The following is a 23326-nucleotide window of genomic DNA, read 5'->3' as shown; positions in this document are numbered from 1 at the left end:
GAGCCGGCCAGATCCAGCTCCGTTCCTGCTTGGTGTCGCACTCCACTGCTACGTGTCACTGAGTGATGACTACAAACTACAGCCGGTGCTAGCCAGACATCACTTCGGTCTTTTACGATGGACTTCAGTGGATGAACTGATGCCAACTCCAACTGTAAGACATCGGATACTTCATATGCCACTGACTGAAACTTGGACAGGATGGACCCCACCAAACCTCACTGAAATGACCAGCCGGTTGAACAGCGATGCACCTCATTAATCTCTGCCTGCATCACCTTTGCCTGTTGATGGACTACACTCTTGAAATGGAATACATAGATTATCAATTTATTGCCAACAAAAGCCTTCATCAGCCAGCTAACAAAGGATAATGCATCTATGTGAACTTCTGTAGTTAATCCAGGATGGACTTCAGAGACATAAGTCATTAATCTTACAGTTCATACAAAATCTTTGCCACAGTAGTCTTCGGCTTGCTCACTGGGGTTCCAAATACAATTATTATTTAATTATTTAATGATTTCTTTTTATACACAATATACAATCATATTTAATCAAATTACACAATGATGACTCTAAGACTTTATAGATATTACAGTTTCATTGTCTGTTAAAGCATAATTTTCTGTAAAGCTGCTTTGAAATGATGTGTGTTGTGAAAAGCGCTATACAAAAAAACTTGACTTGACATGGTTGTATCAGAACTGTGTTTTTCATGTCACATTTGCTTTTTATGACACTGTCAGTTAGGTTTAGGTTTAAGGTTTAGGGTCTGTAGGTTTTGTTGATTTAAATCTCGATAGAACATTAACATTAAAAACCTCATCTGTTCGGGAGAACATCTCATTTGCTTTTAGCACCACACAGTGGACATTTCATTTCGGAAATGCCCTGATATGTGTAATTAACCACATCATTTTATTTTGCAAAAATGTTTTCACAGTCATGCAGTGTTTGTTGCATGGGAGAAGGCACTCACAGATTGTGAAGTCAGAGCACCCAGCCACTTGAGACATGGAGAAAAAAAAAAAAAAAATTAATAATAATAATCAAAATAAGCTTTGAAGAAAGTTAGTAATGTTGTTGGATTTGTGAATTGTTTTCTGAGGTTTGCTACCAAACCTTGCTGCTGAGAATATGGATGAATTCAATAAAATGCATAATTAATACTCAGATCCCATTATTTTTATTGTCATTATTATCATCATTATCATTGCTGGTTTTATAGTTGTTATTATTATAATACTTGCCTAACATCAACAACAACAATAATATTTCAGCAAATAGGGAGTAGAAATTCATAGATATGATTTAAATATGAAGGCAAGTGTAGAAATAAATTATGTGTACACATTTAATTACAAAAGCCTTTTGTTTACATATATACTGTATATCTATTTCAGCCCAGCTATATTTGCAATGTGAATAATCATTTTTGACTATCCAATCTCTAAAAGTAGCAGGCGTTTAGAATAAAGTTTAGGACAAAAACCATCAGTGTTTCTCACTTCGTGCTCATATTTTATTTTTTTTAATTATTATTTAGTTGTCTTTTTTTTAACCCCCTTTTCTCCCCATTTGGAATGCCCAATTCCCACTACTTAGTAGGTCCTCGTGGTGGTGTGGTTACTCACCTCAATCCGGGTGGCGGAGGAAAAGTCTCAGTTGCCTCCGCTTCTGAGACAGTCAATCTGTGCATTTTATCACATGGCTCGTTGTGCATGACACTGTGGAGACTCCCAGCATGTGGAGGCTCATGCTACTCTCCGCGATCCACACACAACTTACCACACGCCCCATTGAGAGGGAGAACCACTAATCGTGACCACGAGGAGTTTACCCCATGTGACTCTACCCTCCCTAGCAACCGGGCCAATTTAGTTGCTTAGGAGACCTGGGTGGAGTCACTCAGCACACCCTGGATTTGAACTCGCAACTTCAGGGGTGGTATTCAGCATCAATACTCGCTGAGCTACCCAGGCCCCACCATACTCATAGTTTTGAATGAATACATTACATTCAGTCGGGAGGTCACACACAGTCTAGTTGCACAAATAATTCAGCGTATCCGAAGCTCAAATCAGATCCGAAATTCCACCTCTGCAGATGGTCAGAACTCCACACAGCCGCAGTGCGACACTGCATTTGAAATGACTGACCTCTGGTCTGTCATCTGTCGTTTGTCGGATACAGTAAAAAGATGGCTTCAGTCCAGTAAGGTGAAAGAAAATATGCAAAAATGTTGAGTACTTTTCAAGTTTAAATAAAATTGTAAAGAGTAAAAAGTACTATTTTTTCTTTGGAAATGTAATTAAGTAAAAGTACAAGTATTCCATTTAAATTACAAATACCAAAAAATAATACTTAAGTATAATACTTAAATATTTTTATTCAATTACTTTACACCCCTGATTGTTTCCCCAGCAACAAACCTTGAGTCACTCAAGACCAGCTGAACAAAGAAGAAAGGCCATCAGGTCTGTAAACAAGAAGAGGGTGCAGACACATATGCATTGGGGAATTCACAAAGGTTAGGCACAAGCTTTATTGCAAACTTTTTCAGATCAACGTGAAGGAGTTGTGGAGTGGAATGAGAACTATCATCAACTACAAGATGGCTAGTAGCCATGTATTGTTGAGAAGCTTAGAGCGAAAGAAATGAAGCTGTCTTCCAAAAAAATTTGGTTTTCATTGATCCGTCTTTCCATCACTATTAGTTCAAATGTGCTGGTTGGGTTTTGGGAGGGTGGTTTCTTGCCCCGCACACACCCTTCCACAACCTTTTATCAATTTCAAACACTGCAGCCTCCATCGTATTCATTCAGTATGAAACTGTCTATCTCTGCTGATCAGGTGTGTAGAGAGCGGAGGAAGCTCCACACGGCCAAAGTGACAGAACCTGATATAATCAGCCTGAGGGAGCTCAAGACATGAGCTTACCAGTTCTGTGGGGTTTTCAAACACATACCCTCTCTCACCCTGAGTAAGATAAAGGTGCCTCAATTCTGGAAATGCTAAAGATGGCATTCACCAGTAACCTTAGGGAATATTGACTTTCATATAATTAAGTCTTTTGAGAGACTGGGCCTGGAACAACTTGAATCCCTGGTCTCCAGCCAATCTGGAGCCATTGCAGTTTAACCGGCAGATAGAATGATGCCCTCATCTATATGCTACACCCATTCCCACCTAGATAAGGCTTGTTCTACAGCTACGATTATGTTCTTTGGTTTCTTCAGAAGATGAAACACCATCCTGTCTCTTGGACATGTTCAGGAAGATGCAGGCGGCTCTAGAGAGGAAATATTTTGTAAGGCTAGGGTTCATGTTAGTGACCAGCACAAGGCCACCTCAGGAAAATGTCCTGTCTTGCATTCTTGTCACCTTTTACACAAGTTACAATTTAATACTTTATACCACCTGTTTTCCAAGGACTCTTCCATTGTATGCTGTATCAACAATGGAAAATGTCAAATAAAGCAGACAAAATAGGAATCCACAACATAATCTCATAGAAAATCGACATACTGTTTCCAAATGTTAATGTACACTGATATTAGACCCCATTCTGCCAATGAGTGCCATACCCCATCAGACATTTTTCCATCAGTTCAAATGTGCTCAACTTTCCCTGTAGCTCTACTTTTGAGACCGAGGTTCTAGTCCCATGGAAACCAGGAAGTAATCACTTTCACACAAAAAATGTTGAGCACAAATGCATTCTTGTTGACTGTATTAGATCATTTACCCCACACATTTCACAGGAGAAGGGTCAACAACACTTCCAACTTCAGCCATTGGGGCAGTGGTTTGAATTTTAGCAACAAAACTTTTGACCTCCAGTAGCTGAATAAAAAATATTCTGCACATACTTTTGCCATATCTTTTTTCACTGTGATGCTCTAAGAAGCACTACTGGGAATCCTTCCTGCCCGACATCATCAGATTGTGCAAGCCCATCTCCTCCTTAGGTGCCTGGCCACATGTTACTTCTGGCAATAAGCAGTTAAATATTGCACAACATAAGGACATCAGATACACATTTATATTTTTCACTATGTATACAATGCTATTGCACTTTATGTTTTGCCTGATCATTGTTTGTTATGATTGCTCCTGTCAGTTTTATCCCCAAACTAGCTTTTTTATTATATACTCTGCTTTGTCTGTCATATCCTTTCAAAGTATTTCCACCAACCTAACCACTTCCTGCTCTAGTCTCAGTTCTGGTTAGTTTATTGATTCCTTTTCTGTTCAGTAACTTCAATATTTAGATTTTGACCTAACTCACCTAACCCACATTTGATTAAATGTTCTGCGCATGAATCCTAAACACACTACTGAATTTTCTGTGTCATGAGGGTTCAGGAGTTTGGTATTGGCATGGCATATACTAACTGACCACACAAATGCCAGAGGAGAGAGAAGTAGGGATGCATGACAACATAAAAAAAAAAAAAAAATTACAAAGCAGATTGCTTTTATGTCAAAAGCTAAAATGGGCTTTGAAAAGCAGATTTTATAACTGTGGATTATAGAAATGTGCTTAGAGGGAATGAGGGCAGTGCTGATTTAATTTCACTGAATATTCTCATATTAACAGCTGCATCTTACAGAAGCTAAGCAACATGTTGTCTGTTTATTTGTAGTGTTTATATTTGAGATTTCTGTGGTACCCGGGGATTTAGTTTTTCATTCCTTAGTTTTATATTGGTTTATGTTGGTTTTATACAACACTGAATTTAGGCATTGTGCTGATGTATCCTGACACTACCCACTTCCACTATATATTGAATAAGTTATTACTTTCTTGGAAATCTGATACACAATCTATTTAGCTAAACTCAATTGAAATGCTGGCATTATAAAAGCAAAAAACAACAGCAACTAGTGCAAAGCTGAACTACATGAGATAAGAGCATCAGACTCATTACAATGTTACAGCTTTAGTCAGCCTACACATTTTTCTCAACACTAATTAGCATTTATTTAGTCTTTGAGGGGCTCTATAAATTAAATATGCATGAAGTTAACATGAATTTCTTTCCTTGATCTGCAGTATGCTATGACTGACTCATCAAGCTTTTCTCACATGCTGATATGTGCAAATGTGGCTATTTGGTTTGTTGTTGTGTTTTTTATCCCCCCCCCAAGTTCCATTGATATTAGAATTGAGACTATTGCAAATATGTCATTTAGCTGATGCTTTTGTCTAAAACAGTTTACAGGAGCAACCTGGGGTTAAATGACTTGCTCAAAGGCACAATACTGATTGTTTGAACCTTCAACTGGTTACCAGCCTAGATCTGCACTCAAAAAAAGGATTTTTGCTGATTGTTCAATTTAATTAAGCAATAAAGGCAAAACAGTGATATTTAATGTGTTTTTGTGCAAGATGAATATAAAGGGGGGGATGCCTGTTAGTGTTTAATGTTTTGTTATGTTGAGATTTAGAATATACATATCCCATTTGAGATTGATTGCTCACTTAATTAAATAAATGCTATGTTAACCATAACACAGTTACAGTGCATCCAGAAAGTATTCACAGCGCTTCACTTTTTCCACATTTTGTTATGTTACAGCCTTATTCCAAAATGGATTAAATTCATTATTTTCCTCAAAATTCTACAAACAGTACCCCATAATGACAACGTGAAAGAAGTTTGTTTGAAATCTTTGCAAATTTATTAAAAATAAAAAACGAAAAAAATCACATGTACATAAGTATTCACAGCCTTTGCTCAATACTTTGTTGAAGCACCTTTGGCACCAATTACAGCCTCAAGTCTTTTTGAGTATGATGCTACAAGCTTGGCACACCTATTTTTGGGCAGTTCTCCCATTCTTCTTTGCAGGACCTCTCAAGCTCCATCAGGTTGGATGGGAGCGTCGGTGCATAGCCATTTTCAGATCTCTCCAGAGATGTTCAATCGGGTTCAAGTCTGGGCTCTGGCTGGGCCACTCAAGGACATTCACAGAGTTGTCCCGGAGCCACTCCTTTGTTATCTTGGCTGTGTGCTTAGGGTCGTTGTCCTGTTGGAAGATGAACCTTCACCCCAGTCCGAGGTCCAGAGCACTCTGGAGCAGGTTTTCATCCAGGATGTCTCTGTACATTGCTGCATTCATCTTTCCCTCGATCCTGACTAGTCTCCCAGTTCCTGACGCTGAAAAACAGCCCCACAACATGATACTGCCACCACCATGTTTCACTGTAGGGATGGTATTGGCCAGGTGATGAGTGGTGCCTGGTTTCCTCCAGACATGACGCTTGCCATTCAGGCCAAAGAGTTCAATCTTTGTTTCTCATGGTCTGAGAGTCCTTCAGGTGCCTTTTGACAAACTCCAGGCGGGCTGTCATGTGCCTTTTACTGAGGAGTGGCTTCCATCTGGCCACTCTACCATACAGGCCTGATTGGTGGAGTGCTGCAGAGATGGTTGTTCTTCTGGAAGATTCTCCTATCTCCACAGAGAAATGCTGGAGCTCTGTCAGAGTGACCATCGGGTTCTTGGTCACCTCCCTGACTAAGGTCCTTCTCCCCCGATCGCTCAGTTTGGCCAGACAGCCAGCTCTAGGAAGAGTCCTGGTGGTTCCAAACTTCTTCCGTTTACGGATGATGGAGGCCACTGTGCTCATTTGGACCTTCAATGCTGCAGACATTTTTCTGTACTCTTCCCCAGATCTGTGCCTTCGATACAATCCTGTCTCGGAGGTCTACAGACAATTCCTTGGACTTCATGGCTTGGTTTGTGCTCTGACATGCACTGTTAACTGTGGGACCTTATATAGACAGGTGGGTGCCTTTCCAAATCATGTCCAATCAATTTAATTTACCACAGGTGGACTCCAATCAAGTTGTAGAAACATCTCAAGGATGATCAGTGGAAACAGGATGCACCTGAGCTCAATTTTGAGTGTCATGGCAAAGGCTGTGAATACTTATGTACATGTGATTCTTTTTGTTTTTTATTTTTAATAAATTTGCAAAGATTTCAAACAAACTTCTTTCACGTTGTCATTATGGGGTATTGTTTGTAGAATTTTGAGGAAAATAATGAATTTAATCCATTTTGGAATAAGGCTGTAACATAACAAAATGTGGAAAAAGTGAAGCGCTGTGAATACTTTCCGGATGCACTGTATGTAATAAACTACACTTTGTAGTGCTTCCAACAAACATGTATTTAGCATGCTGATATTCACTTTCAGTAGTTGGTACATAAACAAATAAAAAGTGATTTATTTAAAAGTACATTGACATGTTTAATTTAGTTGGGTTTACCCAATTTAAGTGTTTGTGTTGAGATTGCATGGTAATTTTAAGTTAGGAAAACTCATTTCAGACACATGGAACCACTGTCCATGATTGAATTAAGTTCAGCCAAAAAGCAATTTTTTGAGTGTGTAACCACTAAGCAAAAATGGTTGGAGAGCATTACTAAAATGTTGAAATAACCACACTGTGCAAGAATTGTGTTAATATCAATTAGCATAAAGAAATATTTTTATCATTATACATGGTTTTAAGAAGAGAATACAGAAAGAACAAAGAAACATATTTGAAATAGTTTCAAACAGATGTAACTGTACAATATAATTGACATTGTAAACTAAATAATAAAGACAAAAATATAGTATTTCTTTAGAATAGCCACAGATAATACAGATTCCATGGCTCAGATAAGGGAAATAGCAGGGCTGCGTCAAAGCAGTATCCAGTCGCCCAATTGGGCAGAGCTCAAGAAGCAGAGAATAAGAAAAAGATGGGAAAAGGTGGGGGACAAATAGCCCAGAAAATATGTACAAGCATCATCTACTATTTTTAGTCCTGCCCTTGCCTTTTCAACATCACATAATCTGAAACATTTAGATTGACAGCAGGCAGAATCAGTAGACCACCATTAAACCCCACTGCTCTACAAATATGTCAGTGAGCATACCGCCAGTGCCTAACAATATCTGATATCTGTCAGCATTCCTCTGAGATGCACAGTGTCCCTTCTAAGGATTGTAACAAAGTAACAGATTCTTCTGTTATAATTTTCACCACACAAGATTAGGTGTCACTGATTAGGATCTGTCTTTATCTGTACACTCTTTCTTCCTTTTTCTTATTATTGCTTGTTACATATTGTGTGTCTGCTTGGGGGAATGGTGTATGTCAAAAGAGCCAAAAGCAGGGATATAAGCAAAGACTAGAGAGAAAACACACTACATTACACGCAAACAAATGTCAAGTGTGTTTCCATGTAGACCAAAGTTGACATAACTGAAGTGTACTGACCGCTGTTGATGGATTAATGTGTAATTAACACCCAACATTACTCCTCTTCTTTGATCATATGCAATGCGCTTACTTTAATGTAAGCAGTAGAAGTGAATTTTACCAAATGTTTCTTTTTTATATATATATTTTTTTTTTTTTAAGATGTAATCAAAGCATCACATTTTCTGAAGAATTGTGCTTAATATAAAACAAACAATGAAAGTTTCACATGGATCTTTGCACCTTATGTGCTTGTTTTTCAAAATACTGTAGAAAACACTAAACATGGTGCCATATTGATTCAGTGGTAAGGCGACAGATGAAATTGCAAGGTGGTGAAGTGTGTGTTTGAAGGTCAAAGGGTCACACAGGTCAATGTGCAAGCAAATACGTTGAAAATTAAAATGTACAAAGCTTTGCCATGCACCAAGATTAATTAAACTAATAAATTAGATTAAATCGGGCGAGCTAAGAGGCAGGATTCCCCTGACCATTTAATGAGCATGCTCCCACATATAATTACGATAGAAAAGGCAGGGAAGGTAACAGCATACAAAAGAAATTACAACTGACACTCCAATTTAGAAATACATACAATTAAAATCCATTGATTTTGGGAAAGATACACAATGATTGTTATTTATAGGACACAGCGGCATCAGTGCGATCATGTAAGGCTTTATTTTTTACTACTTCAAAATTTCCTGATCAAAGGTTCCTGTGATAAAGGATGTGCGGCTGAAGGCGGTAGTGTAAAAATAGGCTCATAACCGAGTTGTTGCCATGGAGGAGCATGTAGAAATCCTGAAATTCCTCACTCACCCATATACGCGCACACACGATGATATACATACACGGAGGAGTTCTCCTTCTTGATGCACTGCAGTTTTTTTGCACTCTTTTCTGTGCCTTTTCTGTGTTTTATTGTTTTGAGTTTAATGAACTAGTCTCTTAAAATTTCCAGGAACTTAATTTTAACTAAAACTGGGAAGGGTTTTTTTTTTGGTTTTTGTTTCCCAGCATGCTTTGCATGGCACTCGACAGGGAGAGTATTTGTTAAAATTAAGTGTTATATAATGTGTATTTGTGCAAATGAATGTTAAGGGAGAGACTTGTTAGTGTTTAATGTTTTGTTGTGTTGTGTTATTTTGAAGAGTTTCTGTTATGTTGGGGTTTTGGGGGTTACCATTACGGTGAATAGTGGAGCTTGAGATTAGTTTAGGACAGGTACAATTATACACTATTTAACAGAGTATAAGTATTTCTTGCCTAGTTCAAAGGTTGCTATTCTAATCAATAAATAGGAGTTCTGATTAGTGCATGCATTTAGTATTCACTGTATTATCTAGTAAGGTTCTCTTTACTTGAAGTGTTTAAACTGATCTTACATGGCAGTTGTAAGGTCAGCCAAAGAGTTCAATTTAAAGTAGTGTCATTAAATTAGCTTACTCATTATTTCAATAACCAATAACCATAATCTTACATGTGTAGTACAAAATCAATAACTGAAAGTTTTAGTAACTTAAACTTGGGAGTTTATTAACTTAAAAGAAAATTATGTTACTGATTGGCTACATTTTTATAGAGTTTTGCTAAATTATTATGGCTTACAGTGTAGGGTTTAATAAGTATCTTTTGTAATACAATGCAGGATGTAAGTCTTACAGTATGCTTGAGACATCCTGTTTAAACAGCATTTATGCTCCAAATACCATAAATGTGTGCTTGCGCAGGTGGTATTTAACTCAAATGTTTTATTTCTGTATGTTTACAGGAGATGCAACTTCCAAGGAGAGCAGCCCCTTTATCAACAGCAGCACAAGTGACATAGAGAAAAGCCAGCATTATGATGGAAAAAACATGGCCCTGTTTGAGGTACAGTTAAAAATTGTTAATAATGATTCATTTAGTTGGAACTTCAAGTGTTTGTGAAGAGTGTCAACTTCCTCCAAAAGCACTGATATTTATGTTCTTGCACAGCACAGAGACGGCGCTTATAAAGATACAGCACTTAATGATATTTGGCTAAATACTGAGTAGTGATGGGAAGTCCGATTCATTTCCACAAACCGGTTCTTTAGGACAGTTTGTTTCCATGAACCAGTTCAAAACCTGATTCAGCAGTTCTTTTACATCATCATGCAGTGAAGTGTCTAGTGCGTTATTCTAACATCGCGGAGTCATGGTTTTCACGCTCAAACATTTAAATAAAGCCATATGTGAACGCATATTGCTTATTATTACCTTTTATTCAGTAAAGATATAATAATAATGCAGTTTATTGTTAGCAGTGTTTCATTCTGTGATCCTGCACCTTGAATATGACTGACAAATATTGATTACGTCTTAGATAAATTTCCTACATTAAAGTTTTGCACCTAAAGCACCCAATACAGACACTGATGCACAAACGCAGAAATGTTTTACATGTCTAAAGTATATAAAGAGAATAAACTAGTTTTAATCAACTCACCAGAAATCATGATTCAGCTTATAACAATTTAAAATATAATCTGCATGCACAATAAACAATAGTAGGCCTACAATTTATGTACATCTCTAGGCTGAAAAGTTTTTGCATGTTTCAATTCAAATGTTGTTTAATAAAACTAGCCATAAGAATATTTCCAGCACATTTTGTTTGTCATAAAAGAAACTTGCAGTTCGCCCCAAGCTCGTTCATGTCCTCGGAACATGCATGCTCATAGTATCAGCAGCTTACTAATTAATGGAAATCTCGGTAATCCTCTGCAAATTTCGACAGTTCGTGGGACCGGCTCATTCTGTTCTTTTTGAGTTGGACACGACCTATTCTGCTTGTAGGTTTGATTCCTTCATTTAAATTCAATTTCAATTTCAATTCAGTTCAATAACCAGTCTAGTAACTCATAAGAGCTGCCTGCCTATATTACATCATCGAGTAGAAATGCCTACTTAATTCTCAAGATCTTAATTTGCAAATTTTTGTAAATAATTCTAAAATAACACAGAAACAAACATCTGTAGATTTATAAATGTTTTATTTGGCTACTGTCATTAACATCTCAACACATAGCAAGTCCTCGGTAATCCTCGGCAAACTTCGACAGTCAGTGGGAACGGCTCATTCGGTTCTTTTTGAGTTGGGGAGTTTGACGTGCTGCGTAGCCAGTACATCATCAACCCAGAACTAAAGTTCAGTTCAGTGCGATGTTGTGAACTGGCTCAACCGGTTACTTGCTGAGAATCAGCTCAAAAGAACGATTTGTTCAAGAATTGGACATCACTAATACTGATTCAGGCAAAATATCAGTGCTGGTATTACTAGATCTGTGCTGCCTTTGCACTGTTGGCCAAAACATTCTCCTAGGCAGGCTGGAAAACAGGGTAGGGCTCTCTGGGATGGTCCTCAGCTGGTTCAGGTCATATCTAGATGGGAGGGGTTACTATGTGAACATAGGCAACTATGAATCTGAGTGGACATCCATGTCCCACAAGGCTCAATTCTTGCACCACTCCTGTTCAACCTATATATGCTCCCACTAGGCCAAATTATGAAAAAGAACCAAATTGTGTACCATAGCTATGCAGACGACACCTAGATCTGCCTAACCCTATCACCAAATGACTACAGCCTCATAGACTCTCTGTGCCAGTGCACTGATGAAATTAACAGGTGGATGTTCCGAAACATCTTTCAGTTAAACAACATCAAGACAGAGGTCATTGTATTTGGCAATAAAGGCGAAATTCCCAAGGTGAACACATACCTTGACTCCAGGTGTCTTAAGACAAAAAAACCAAGTAAGGAATCTTGGTGTCATTTTGGAGTCAGACCTTAGTTACAGTAGTCACAACAAATCAGTAACCAAATCAGCCTACTATCATCTAAAAAATATAGCGAGAATTATATGTTTTGTATCCAGTCAAGACTTGCTTTCATCACCAGTAGGGTGGATTACTGCAATGGACTTCTCACTGGCCTTCCCAAAAAGACCATTAGACCCCTGCAGCTCATTCAGAATACTGCTGTCAAAATTCTTATCCGAACCAAAAAAAATCTGATTTTACTCCAGTCCTCATATATTTACACTGGCTTCCAATTATATTTAGAATTGATTTTAAAGTACTATTACTTGTTTATAAATCACTCAATGGCCTAGGACCTAAATACATTGCAGATGCTTGTTGAATACAAACATAACAGACCTCTCAGATCATTAGGATCAAGTCAGTTAGAAAAGGTTTCTATACAATGGTTTCACTCAAAATAAGGTGAGACAGCATTTAGCTATTATGCCACCTGCAGCTGAAACCAGCTTCCAGAAGAGGTCAGATGTGCTTACTGATTGTACTGCATAATTTTATTTCTGTATGCTTTTTCTTTTTTATTCATTTTAATAATGTTTACTTTTTTACAATTTATTTGATTACTTTTTATTCTTATTATTATATCTTTATTATTATTTCTTGTTCTTAATTGGTTTTAAAATGATGTAAAACACTTTGTATGAAATGTGCTATATAAATAAACATGCCTTGCCTTGTCTTGCCTTAAAGTCAGAGGCTTAGAGACTAATGTTTCAAATAAGTTTACAACTTTGTTTATGTCTGTGTGTGTTTTGTAGGAGGAGATGGACACTAGTCCCATGGTATCTTCTTTGCTCAGCAGCCTAGCCAACTACTCCAACCTGACACAGGGCAGTAAAGAGCATGAGGAGGCAGAAAACAATGAGGAAGCACGCAAGAAAACTGTGCAGGTGAACGCAAAAATGCAGATAGGGTACAAAGATTTATTGACAAAAAACTAGGGCATTTGTCTATGGTTCTCTATGACCTACCTCTGCAGTTTCTCTACAGACTACTAAATCACCAATGACAGTGATCTTACTCTCCTTTCAATAACCTATCATGTATACATCAATGGATGGTACCTAATCATTGATCGGATGAATGTTGATTGACAGACATCTTAAATAGCCATTTGAAGGCCCCATGAATTTTTGGCTTTTAGATCATGTCTATTAGCTTTGAAGCCATCTATATTCTAGTATTCTCCCAAAAACTAAATTTTAGCCAGTATGGACATTTCTCTTCTGGGAATACAGACCAAAATTATTGATGGCTTATCCTGCACTACACAGATTTTTGTCCAATCAGATGCTCTCTAGAATGAGAATGTCCCTCCTCCTTAAACAACCTCCAGCTGTCTTGCTAGTGGCAAATTATGGTTTATAGCTGTGATGTAAATTAAAGCCTATTGGCTATTAAAAAAAAAAAAAATCATTGGGGGATCAGCCCTTCGTTTTGTCCCAAGAAAGCTGTGCTGGTCAAGCAATTTCATGGAATCTTCAGTGATGGAATCTGATGTTTTCAAATGTTTTATATATAATTCATTGGTTGATTTGATTTGAATGACAGGCTCCACGCATGGGCACGTTAATGGGCGTTTACCTGCCATGTATGCAGAACATCCTGGGGGTGATCCTGTTTCTCAGGATGACCTGGCTGGTGGGCGTTGGAGGTGTACTGGGCACATTCACCATCGTCTTCATGTGTTGCTCCACGGTCAGTCTCAGATTCACACACTTTTCTTGCATCTATAGGAACAGAAAGGTTCCTTCTGCACTATCATTTCGGCAACAGTAGGTAGAAAGTTCTGCTGCTGAAATCAGTCTACGTGTAGCGAAATTCGAATCACAGCCCCTAGTGGCCGAAGCTGGAAGTGTTGTTGAACATATGCGCTCAAGTTTCTGGGTCAAATGTCCACATAGTAGTGCCAAAAGTGAGTTGTTAAAGTTGTAAATTATATAATACAGGCAAGAGGAAAGCAAATTTTATTAACCACATGCCCAAACCCCAACCCTAACCAAACCTAGTGGAGCAAAAATGTAATCTTAGAGGGAAAATGCAACCTCTGAATCATCCTCACCTTTGTTTATATGAATGCGATTACTTCCTGGTTTCCATGGGACCAGAAATCATGTCTCAGAGGTTGCTTGCACAACATACTATCAGTAGCGCTAGAGCGAAAGGTAAACACGTTTGAATTGATGCAAAAGTGTCTGATGGGAAAAACTGGACTAAATGGGGTTGATTTCAATGTACATGAACATTCGAAACATGTCGATTTCCTCTGTGATCATACAGAGGAAATCTTACCATTAAAGCTGCTGTAAGCGATTTTAGTCATTCTTGAAATTTCATGAGACTGAGCAGTTGATTTAGTCATGCCCCCTCTTTCCAAATCACCACCCTTCAAAGATAGTGTTGAGACCGACACCGAACAGAAGAGCAGTGTGTCTTATCATGGTTGTCAAACACAACAGTAGCAAAAGAGTGCCCTCAACTTACAGCTGTTATGAATCTGAATATGACATTAAACCTCCACTTCAGTTTCCACTTCAACTACTACACTATAAGTACGCACATAAAAGTCTTCTGAATGGCTGATCAAAGAATGTGTTCGCGGTCACATTTTTGTTTGCTGTTTACACAGTCTAGTTCTGTCACAGAGACTGGTGAGATAGATCAGGACACTTATTTCAGTGATATCTTTCAGGAAGAAGGAACATTTACTGCATACCCTTCCATATAAAAAAAAGAAAATTGCTTACATCACACAGAAATGTAGCACACTTTCACCCATCCTAACTTTCTCTCTGTATAACCCTCCTCTAGAGATACGGTTCTCTTTTAACCCCTCTGCACCTTTAGCTATTATTGCTTAGTTATGCAATCATGTTGGTGTTAGTAACTTTGGTAAGGTAATATCTCAGAATGGCATCAGTATCAGCACTGCCATTCTGGGTTTCTGCCAAGACCGTAAATGTAACTTCTTGCATGAGGCATTTCATTTCAGAGCTGGAAGTTTTGCACCACGGGCAGCAGTCAGGGCTAAGCCGCTCCCGCTGCAATTCTGTTGTTGTGTGCTCCTGTGTGTTCTGTGCATGCTCATGTCACATTTTAAGTAAAAATTTGCTCGTCTTTTTTTTTTTTTTTTTTTTTTGTGAGTGAATGCGCAGTGTTGCCATTCTGAGCTTTTTTCCCCTCCTGTCATATCTGTTTTAATAATGTTTGATATCAAAAAGCTGAAAGCTGTCCCTTCAGATTGCACCACCATAAATCCCCTATAATGCCCTCATGACCCTGCCAAACCCAAGCAAATGCATATACACTCACAGACTGTCAGCCCACACTCACATCATAGGTACTATCACTCTGGATTTGTTTCATTCCTGGCAATCCTGGCAAAAAAAAATATACTTTAAGTAACATTCTGGTCTTCTTTACTACACCAAATATGGTAGAACAAGTTATATGCGTTACTTGTCAAGTGATCATGTTCATATTATTATATGTTGATGGAGACTGAATTATTCATTTTAAAGATGAAGGGCTCTATTTAAGTGAGTGCACAAAGTACAAACTACGACCGTACGCGACTTATCCAATTTTTGTAAAGAGCTAATTCTAATCGCAATTTCCATTCCAGCGCAAAATGCAAGTGGTCGTGGGAGGGAGTGTTTGCGCAAACTGTGGGTGTATGCTAATGAAGTGGCACAAAGCACAATTTACTGTTTTCCTGTGAATGAGGTCATTGTGCTAAGAAGTTTAAACTCAGTTCTTGCATTTGCAGTTTCGAGATTCCACCAGTAATAAAGTCCAAACTCTGAAAATAAAGTGGAACATCAAATTATGTACATGACAATCCCTGTTGTAGCCATTTTATGAAACAAATATGTATGAGATTTGTGTTAAACTATCTTTTGGTCATGGTTTATTTTTCCATTATTATTATGTTTATAGTTTTTAATTGTTCCACCTGTTTTCTAAAAGTGATTTTATCGACCGGTGGAAGAAGTTGGAGAGAGTAAAATGTTTGACTGTAAAATGTTTGACCCCCCTCTCGACTTATATTATCTTTATTTACCATATTTACAGACTATGCTGACAGCTATCTCAATGAGTGCAATTGCCACCAATGGAGTTGTGCCAGGTAAGCATAAATTTTCAGTGTATGTATAAGTGTGTGAAAGCCCAGAGGACGGCTGTCCTGTTGTTCTTCATGGGCAGTTAGCTACAGTACACACAACAGCTCCCTTCTGTGCTGAGTTCAGCTCCTCGCTTATAACTTTGTGTATTTTTGTGTGGACATATGTCTGTCTGCGTTAGAAATAAACAAAATAGATATACTGTACTGACACGCACCCTCCTCTTTAAACTGACATTTCAAGGACAGAACAATACTGATTGTTCTTATAGAATGGTAAGAAATAAGTGTTTTATTATTACTTACTACAGTGTTCTTATTATTTACTGTGGGAACAGTTCTTCTATTTAATAATTTAGTCATTTTTATTTTTTTATTTTTATGTGTGTTTATGGTAATTGTTAATTTTTTTATGTCAACATATAGCTGGCGGTTCCTACTACATGATTTCTCGTTCACTGGGGCCAGAGTTTGGCGGGGCTGTTGGTATTTGTTTCTACCTGGGTACCACTTACGCTGGAGCCATGTATATCCTGGGCTGCATCGAAATTCTGCTGGTATGACTTCTTGCATTTGCATTGGTTTTCTCTTAACCTGAACTTAATTTAGTCATTTATAGCTAAATGTGATAATAAAAACAACACATTAACATTAACAACCAATGGTTACAACTGGAATTGAATTGATTCCTAAAGTAATTTTTTCTGATTTTTATTTTTACATTTGTGAAATATTTTCATTTTTTAGGCCATTTTATATGTTGAATGGCCATCTACCTTTGTTATTCTCTGAGATCATTGTGAGTTCTGTGTTTGCTCTTAAAATGGTTCAGGATTTCATATTGGACATCAAGCAGTGACTCAACACAGTACCAATTGTACACAATTGTTTATCATACAGAAGTAAACAAAATACCTTGCAATCAAACAATTTTTATTTTATTTTATTAATATTACCATGAACTACATAGGTCTAACAAACTGCTTTTTTATTATATAATTACATTATTTACTGTACATAGGCTGAACAGGACAGTTTTGTGAATCTATAAGCAACAGTATAAGTGTGTTTTAACAGCCTAATACACTGGCGGCCAAAAGTTTGGAATAATGTACAGATTTTACTGTTTTGGAAGGAAATTGGTACTTTAATTCATGAAAGTGGCATTCAACTGATCACAAAGTATAGTCAGGACATTACTGATGTAAAAAAAACAATACCATCACTATTTGAAAAAAGTAATTTTTGATCAAATCTAGACAGGTCCCATTTCCAGCAGCTATCACTCCAACACCTCATCCTTGAGTAATCATGCTAAATTGATAATTTGGTACCAGAAAATCACTTACCAGCCTAGCAACCACAGTTGAAAGCTATGTGGTTCATTAAATGAAGCTTAACATGTTTTTGAGTTGCCACAGTATGCAATAGACTGGCATGTCTTAAGGTCAATATTAGGTCAAAAATGGCAAAAAACAAACAAACAAACAAACAAACAAACAAAAAAACAGCTTTCTCTAGAACTCATCAGTCAATGATTGCTTTGAGGAATGAAGGCTATACAATGCTTGAAATTGCCAAAGAACTGAATATTTCATACAAATGTGTACACTACAGTCTTCAAAGACAAAGGACAACTGGCTCTAACAAGGACAGAAAGAGATGTGGAAGGCAAAGTGTACAACTAAACAAGAGGATAAGTTCATCAGAGTCTCTGGTTTGAGAAATAGATGCCTCACATGTCCTCAGCTGACAGCTTCATTGAATTCTACCCGCTCAACACCAGTTTCATGTACAACAGTAAAGAGAAGACTCAGGAGTACAGGCCTTATGGGAAGTAAAAGCCACTTTTGAAACAGAATTACAAAAAGAAAAGGTTAGAGTAGGAAAAGAAACACAGACATTGGACAACAGATAATTGGAAAAGTTTGTAATGGATCTTAACCCATTGAGCTTTTGTGGGATCAGCTAGACTGTAAGGTGCGTGAGAAGTGCACGACAAGACACTTTTATGGCAAGTGCTACAGGAAGCGTGGGGTAAAATATCACCTGAGTATCTGGACAAACTGACAACTAGAATGCCAAGAATCTGCAAAGCTGTCATTGCTGCACGTGGATGATTTTTTGATGAGAACTCTTTGAAGTAGTTTAAAGGTGCAATATGTAAACATTCTCATGTAATATTCGCCTTTTTTGCCAATGTGTGAACGGCTTGTTATGCAACTTAAAAAATGAGCCCTTCCTGGACTTCCTTGGTTGCCTATTAAAGCCTGTAGACTGATTTTCATGTGAAGGGAGCAGGTCGCTTTTGCCGGGAAAATCCAAAGGATGTGACGTTTATGCATGCTCGCGAGAGCCTTGCCTCAGACAGTGCTATTCAACAGCGACAACAAACTGCAACACTAGGTAACGTTATCTTAGAGATTGAATCCAGCAAATGTCCGGCTCCCAGCACAATACCGACTCCTACACAAATTCCGAGTAAGCTAAAAAAACACACACACAAAAAAAACATTTATCTACTGAATCCTGTCTAGCTAAGTGGAAACATGATCGTGGTCGAACGAAAACTAGACAGGCCCCATTTCCAGCAACCATCACTCCAACACCTTATCCTTGAGTAATCATGCTAAACTGATAATTTGGTACTAGAAAATTACTTTTTAATTAGTAGTTAGTAATGAATTACTTTTTAAGAGTAACTTACCCAACACTGCCTGTGACCCATTTTTGGGGTGTGACCCACCTGTTGAAAACTACTGGTTTATACTGTTTATACACAACATAAACCATTGAAATCTTCTTGATCATCACCTAGTCTATTTTATTTTATGTCTTTGTAGATCTACATTGTGCCAGCAGCTGCTATATTTAAAATGGAGGGTCTGGAGGGAGCAGAGGCCGAGGCAGCACTGTTGAACAACATGCGTGTGTACGGTACCATCGTGCTCTCCTTAATGGCTTTGGTTGTCTTTGTCGGTGTCAAGTATGTCAACAAATTGGCCCTCGTGTTCCTCGCCTGCGTCATTCTCTCCATCCTTGCCGTCTATGCTGGGGTCATCAAGACATCTTTTGATCCGCCAGACTTTCCGTGAGCACAATTTTCTGGTCATTTTGTGATAACCATATTTATACAGTATGTTCTTCAAGGTTATAGAATATATTTCACAAACACTGTAAACATACAGAATTGTCTTGTATAGGGTCTGTGTGATCGGGAATCGAACACTTATGTCAAAGGGCTTTGACATTTGTGCCAAAACCATAGAAAGTGGCAATGCTACAGTTACCACCAAGCTCTGGAGAGCCTTCTGTGACTCAGAATTCCTGAACGCCACCTGTGATGAGTACTTCACTAACAACAACCTCTCTCAGGTCCAGGGAATCCCTGGAGTCACCAGTGGCATCCTTGCAGGTTAGAAATTTACAATGGCTTAAAGGATAGTTCACCCAAAATGAAAATGATGTCATCATTTACTCACCCTAATATTGTTCCAAACCTGTATGACTTTCTTATGCGGAACACAAAAGTTTTAAGCGGGAGCTTCCATCGTATGGTTTTAAAAACTACAAAAGTTCTCCTGTAAGCGAGCTTCCCTCATAGTGATGATGAATTCTCAACGGACATCAAGAATTGCACTGAAAATGACTTAAATTTCAGAGTATTTCACTTTAAAATCTATTGTATGCCTTCAGAAGACTTGGAATATGACACACAAGTCAAATGGACAACTTTTATGATACTTTTGGGTTTTATGATACTTTCAAGCTCTAAAGGGAAGCACTACCAACTACCATTGTATTGAAAAGACAAGCTGCAATATTCATGAAAACATCTCATTTTGTGTTCCGCATAAGTAAGAAAGTCGGGTTTGGAAGAACATGCGGGTGAGTAAATGTCGACAGAATTTTCATTTTGGATGCACATCTCGGTTACTGTCGTAACCTCCGTTCCCTGATGGAGGGAATGAAACATTGTGTCGATGTAGTGACACTAGGGGTCGCACTTCAGAGCCCCGAATACCTACAATGAGAATTGAACAATGAGAAAAGGCCAATGAGAATTGACGAGTGGAATTGGCATGCCACTCTCCCGGACATACGGGTATAAAAGGAGCTGGCTCGCAACCACTCATTCAGATTTTTCTTTGGAGCCGAGACAGGGTCCTGGCCATTTCAGCGGGTAGTACGGCATTGTGGCAGAGGGGACACAACGTCTCGTTCCCTCCATCAGGGAACGGAGGTTACGACAGTAACCGAGACGTTCCCCTTCTGTCACTTACTCGACGTTGTGTCGTTGTAGTGACACTAGGGGCCCCAATATGAAACGCCACAACTAACTGAACTGTGTTACGTGCAGGTGCAAGCAAGCTGCTGCGTGCATAGTAGCAGGTGCACCGGTCTGCATGTAGCCTCCCCCAATGCCCCAAAAAACGTCATATAGTTCCCCACATCCCTTGGGGGGTGGGGGGAGACATATCTAGTATGGTAGCAGGCCACGCCAGCCGCAGCCTTTTCTCTCTATGTTTTCTCTCCACAGAGTATTCAGTTATTCAGCTGGAGCCATTTTAACGCTCAATATATGCGCTGGGGAAGGTGTTCTTTTCCTATCCTATTCTTTCAGGGGGGAAAGACCCCTCGGAGACCACATCCTGAGGTAACATGTGGCAAGCACATCATGTGGGCTCAGAGCCGCACATGGAAGAGGCGCGGTGGTAGGTCCTGCCTGAAAGGGGAGGATCTCTACAAACATGGTGACCAGGACAGAGAAGGCTCTGTCAAAGGGAGATGCAGGTCTGCCAACAGGGAGACCATACTGAAAGAAGGTTCTTCCTCAGGGGAATTCACCAGGGGGGGCTGTCGCGAGGAGCGTGAGATCCGAGAACCACGTCTGGGTGGGCCAGAAGGATGCTACTAGGATGATCTGCTCCTCGTCCTCCCTGACCTTGCACAGGGTCTGTGCAAGTAATTTCACTGGGGGAAATGCGTATTTGTGTAGTCCAGGGGGCCAGCTGTGTGCCAGCGCATCTATACCGAGGGGTGCCTCGGTCAGGGTGTACCAAAGTGGGCAGTAGGTGGATTCCCGGGAAGCAAACAGGTCTACCTGTTCTCGACCGAATCGACTCCAAATCAGCTGGACCACCTGAGGGTGGAGTCTCCACTCTCCCCTGAGGGTAACCTGACATGACAGAGTGTCTGCTGTGTTGAGGTCGCCCAGGATGTGAGTGGCTTGTAGCGACTTGAGGCACTGTTGACTCCAGAGGAGGAGATGGCGGGTGAGTTGTGACATGCAATGGGACTGTAGACTGCCTTGGTGGTTGATGGACACTACCGATGCTGTGTTGTCCGTCCGGACCAACACGTGCTTGCCCTGGATCAATGGCCGAAACCTCCGCAGGGCGAGCAGTACTGCCAACAACTCTAGGCAGTTGATGTGCCAACGCAGCCGCGGGCCAGTCCAGGAGCCGGTGGTTGTGTGCCCGTAGCATACGATGCCCCAGCCCGTCTTGGAGGCATCTGTTGTAACAACGACGTGCCTGGAGACCTGCTCTAGGGGAACCCCTGCCCGTAGAAATGCAAGGTTAGTCCAAGGGCTGAAGAGGCGGTGACAGATTGGTGTGATGGCGCAAGATTGGTGTGTCCCGTGGCGCAATGCCCATCTTGGGACTCGAGTCTGAAGCCAGTGCTGAAGCGGTCACACATGCATCAACCAGAGCGGTGTGGCCCCATGAGCGGAACAGGCATGGCCTAGGAGGATTCAGCCTTCGGGCAACTCTCAGGAACCTAATGATCAGGTCATGCTTACCTAAGGACTTACCGTCCACTGTATCGTGGTGTGCCGCTATGGCGGCCACATACACCTTCAAGGTGGAGGGGGACAGCTGTTCCTCCAGCCTCTCCTGCAGGAAGGAAAGCACTGACCCATCTGCGCATCTCTGAGGGTCTTCGCGTCAGGAAGAACACCAATTCGCAAACCAATGCCACTTTAGAGTATAAAGCTGCCTCGTGGAGGGAGCTCTGGCCTGAGTGATTGTGTCTACCACTGCTGGTGGTAGACCACTTAGGTCTTCTGCGTCCCGTCCAAGGGCCAGACATGGAGGTTCCAGAGCTCTGGGTGCGGGAGCCAGATGGTGCCCCGTCCCTGAGAAAGAAGGTCCTTCCTCAGGGGAATTCGCCAGGGAGGGGCTGTCGCAAGGAGCATGAAGTCTGAGAACCAAGTCTGGGTGGGCCAATACGGGGCCACGAGGGTGACCTGCTCCTCATCCTCCCTGACATTGCACAGGGTCTGTGCAAGTAGGCTCACTGGGGGGAACGCATACTTGCGCAGCCCCAGGGGCCAGCTGTGTGCCAGTGTGTCTGGGTCGAGGGGGGCCCCCGTCGGAGAATACCAGAGCAGGCAGTGGGAGGTTTCTCTAACTCCATGCCGAGAAAAGAGATGCTCTGAACCGGGGAGAGCTTGCTCTTTTCCCAGTTGACCCGAAGCCCTAGCCGGCTTTGGTGCCTGAGCACGAGGTCCCTTTATGCGCATAGCAACTCTCGAGAGTGAGCTAGAATCAGCCTTGTGGTAGTTGAGTATGCGGACACCCACTTCCCTAAACGGGGCAAGAGCTGCCTCTGCGACTTTCGTGAAGACACGAGGGGACAGGGACAGGCCGAAGGGGAGGGCCTTGTACTGATATGCCCGGCCGTCGAAAGCAAACCGTAGGAAGGGTCTGTGTTGAGGTAAAACCAAGAGTCTACAGGTCTTCCGCCGCGAACCAATCTTGATGCCGGACACAAGCCAAAATGTGCTTTGGCATCAGCATCTTGAACAGGAGTCTGTGCAAGGCCCAGTTCAGAACTCGCAGGTCCAAGATTGGCCGCAACCCACTGCCTTTCTTCGGTACGATGAAGTAAGAGCTGTAAAACCCTTTCTTCATCGCGGCTGGAGGGGCAGGCTCTATCGCGCCCTTGCACAGAAGGGTCACGATCTCCGCATGCAAGGTGGCAGCGTTCTCGCCCCTCACCGAAGTGAAGCGGATGCTGCTGAACTAGGGCGTGCGCCTGGCAAACTGAATCGCGTAGCCGAATCGGATGGTCCTGG

At 40.4% G+C, this 23326-nt stretch overlaps 1 protein-coding gene across 2 annotated transcripts in view; it reads left to right on the top strand.

Moving 5' to 3' along the window:
• The window catches only part of LOC127414632 (solute carrier family 12 member 5-like), a 105107-nt gene that overhangs the window by 38075 nt on the left and 43706 nt on the right, over positions 1-23326 (top strand). For both annotated transcript variants that reach the window (XM_051652811.1, XM_051652812.1), the window contains exons 2-8: positions 10045-10145; positions 12878-13009; positions 13671-13817; positions 16194-16248; positions 16669-16799; positions 19086-19333; positions 19446-19657. In XM_051652811.1, coding sequence (XP_051508771.1) covers positions 10045-10145; positions 12878-13009; positions 13671-13817; positions 16194-16248; positions 16669-16799; positions 19086-19333; positions 19446-19657 — 1026 coding nt within the window. The remainder of the gene's footprint in view (positions 1-10044; positions 10146-12877; positions 13010-13670; positions 13818-16193; positions 16249-16668; positions 16800-19085; positions 19334-19445; positions 19658-23326) is intronic.

Source organism: Myxocyprinus asiaticus, chromosome 24 (assembly GCF_019703515.2).
Source record: "Myxocyprinus asiaticus isolate MX2 ecotype Aquarium Trade chromosome 24, UBuf_Myxa_2, whole genome shotgun sequence".
NCBI classification, from domain to species: Eukaryota; Metazoa; Chordata; class Actinopteri; order Cypriniformes; family Catostomidae; genus Myxocyprinus; species Myxocyprinus asiaticus.
Note: the sequence above shows the minus strand (reverse complement) of the source record. Positions and strands in the feature narration are given on the sequence as shown.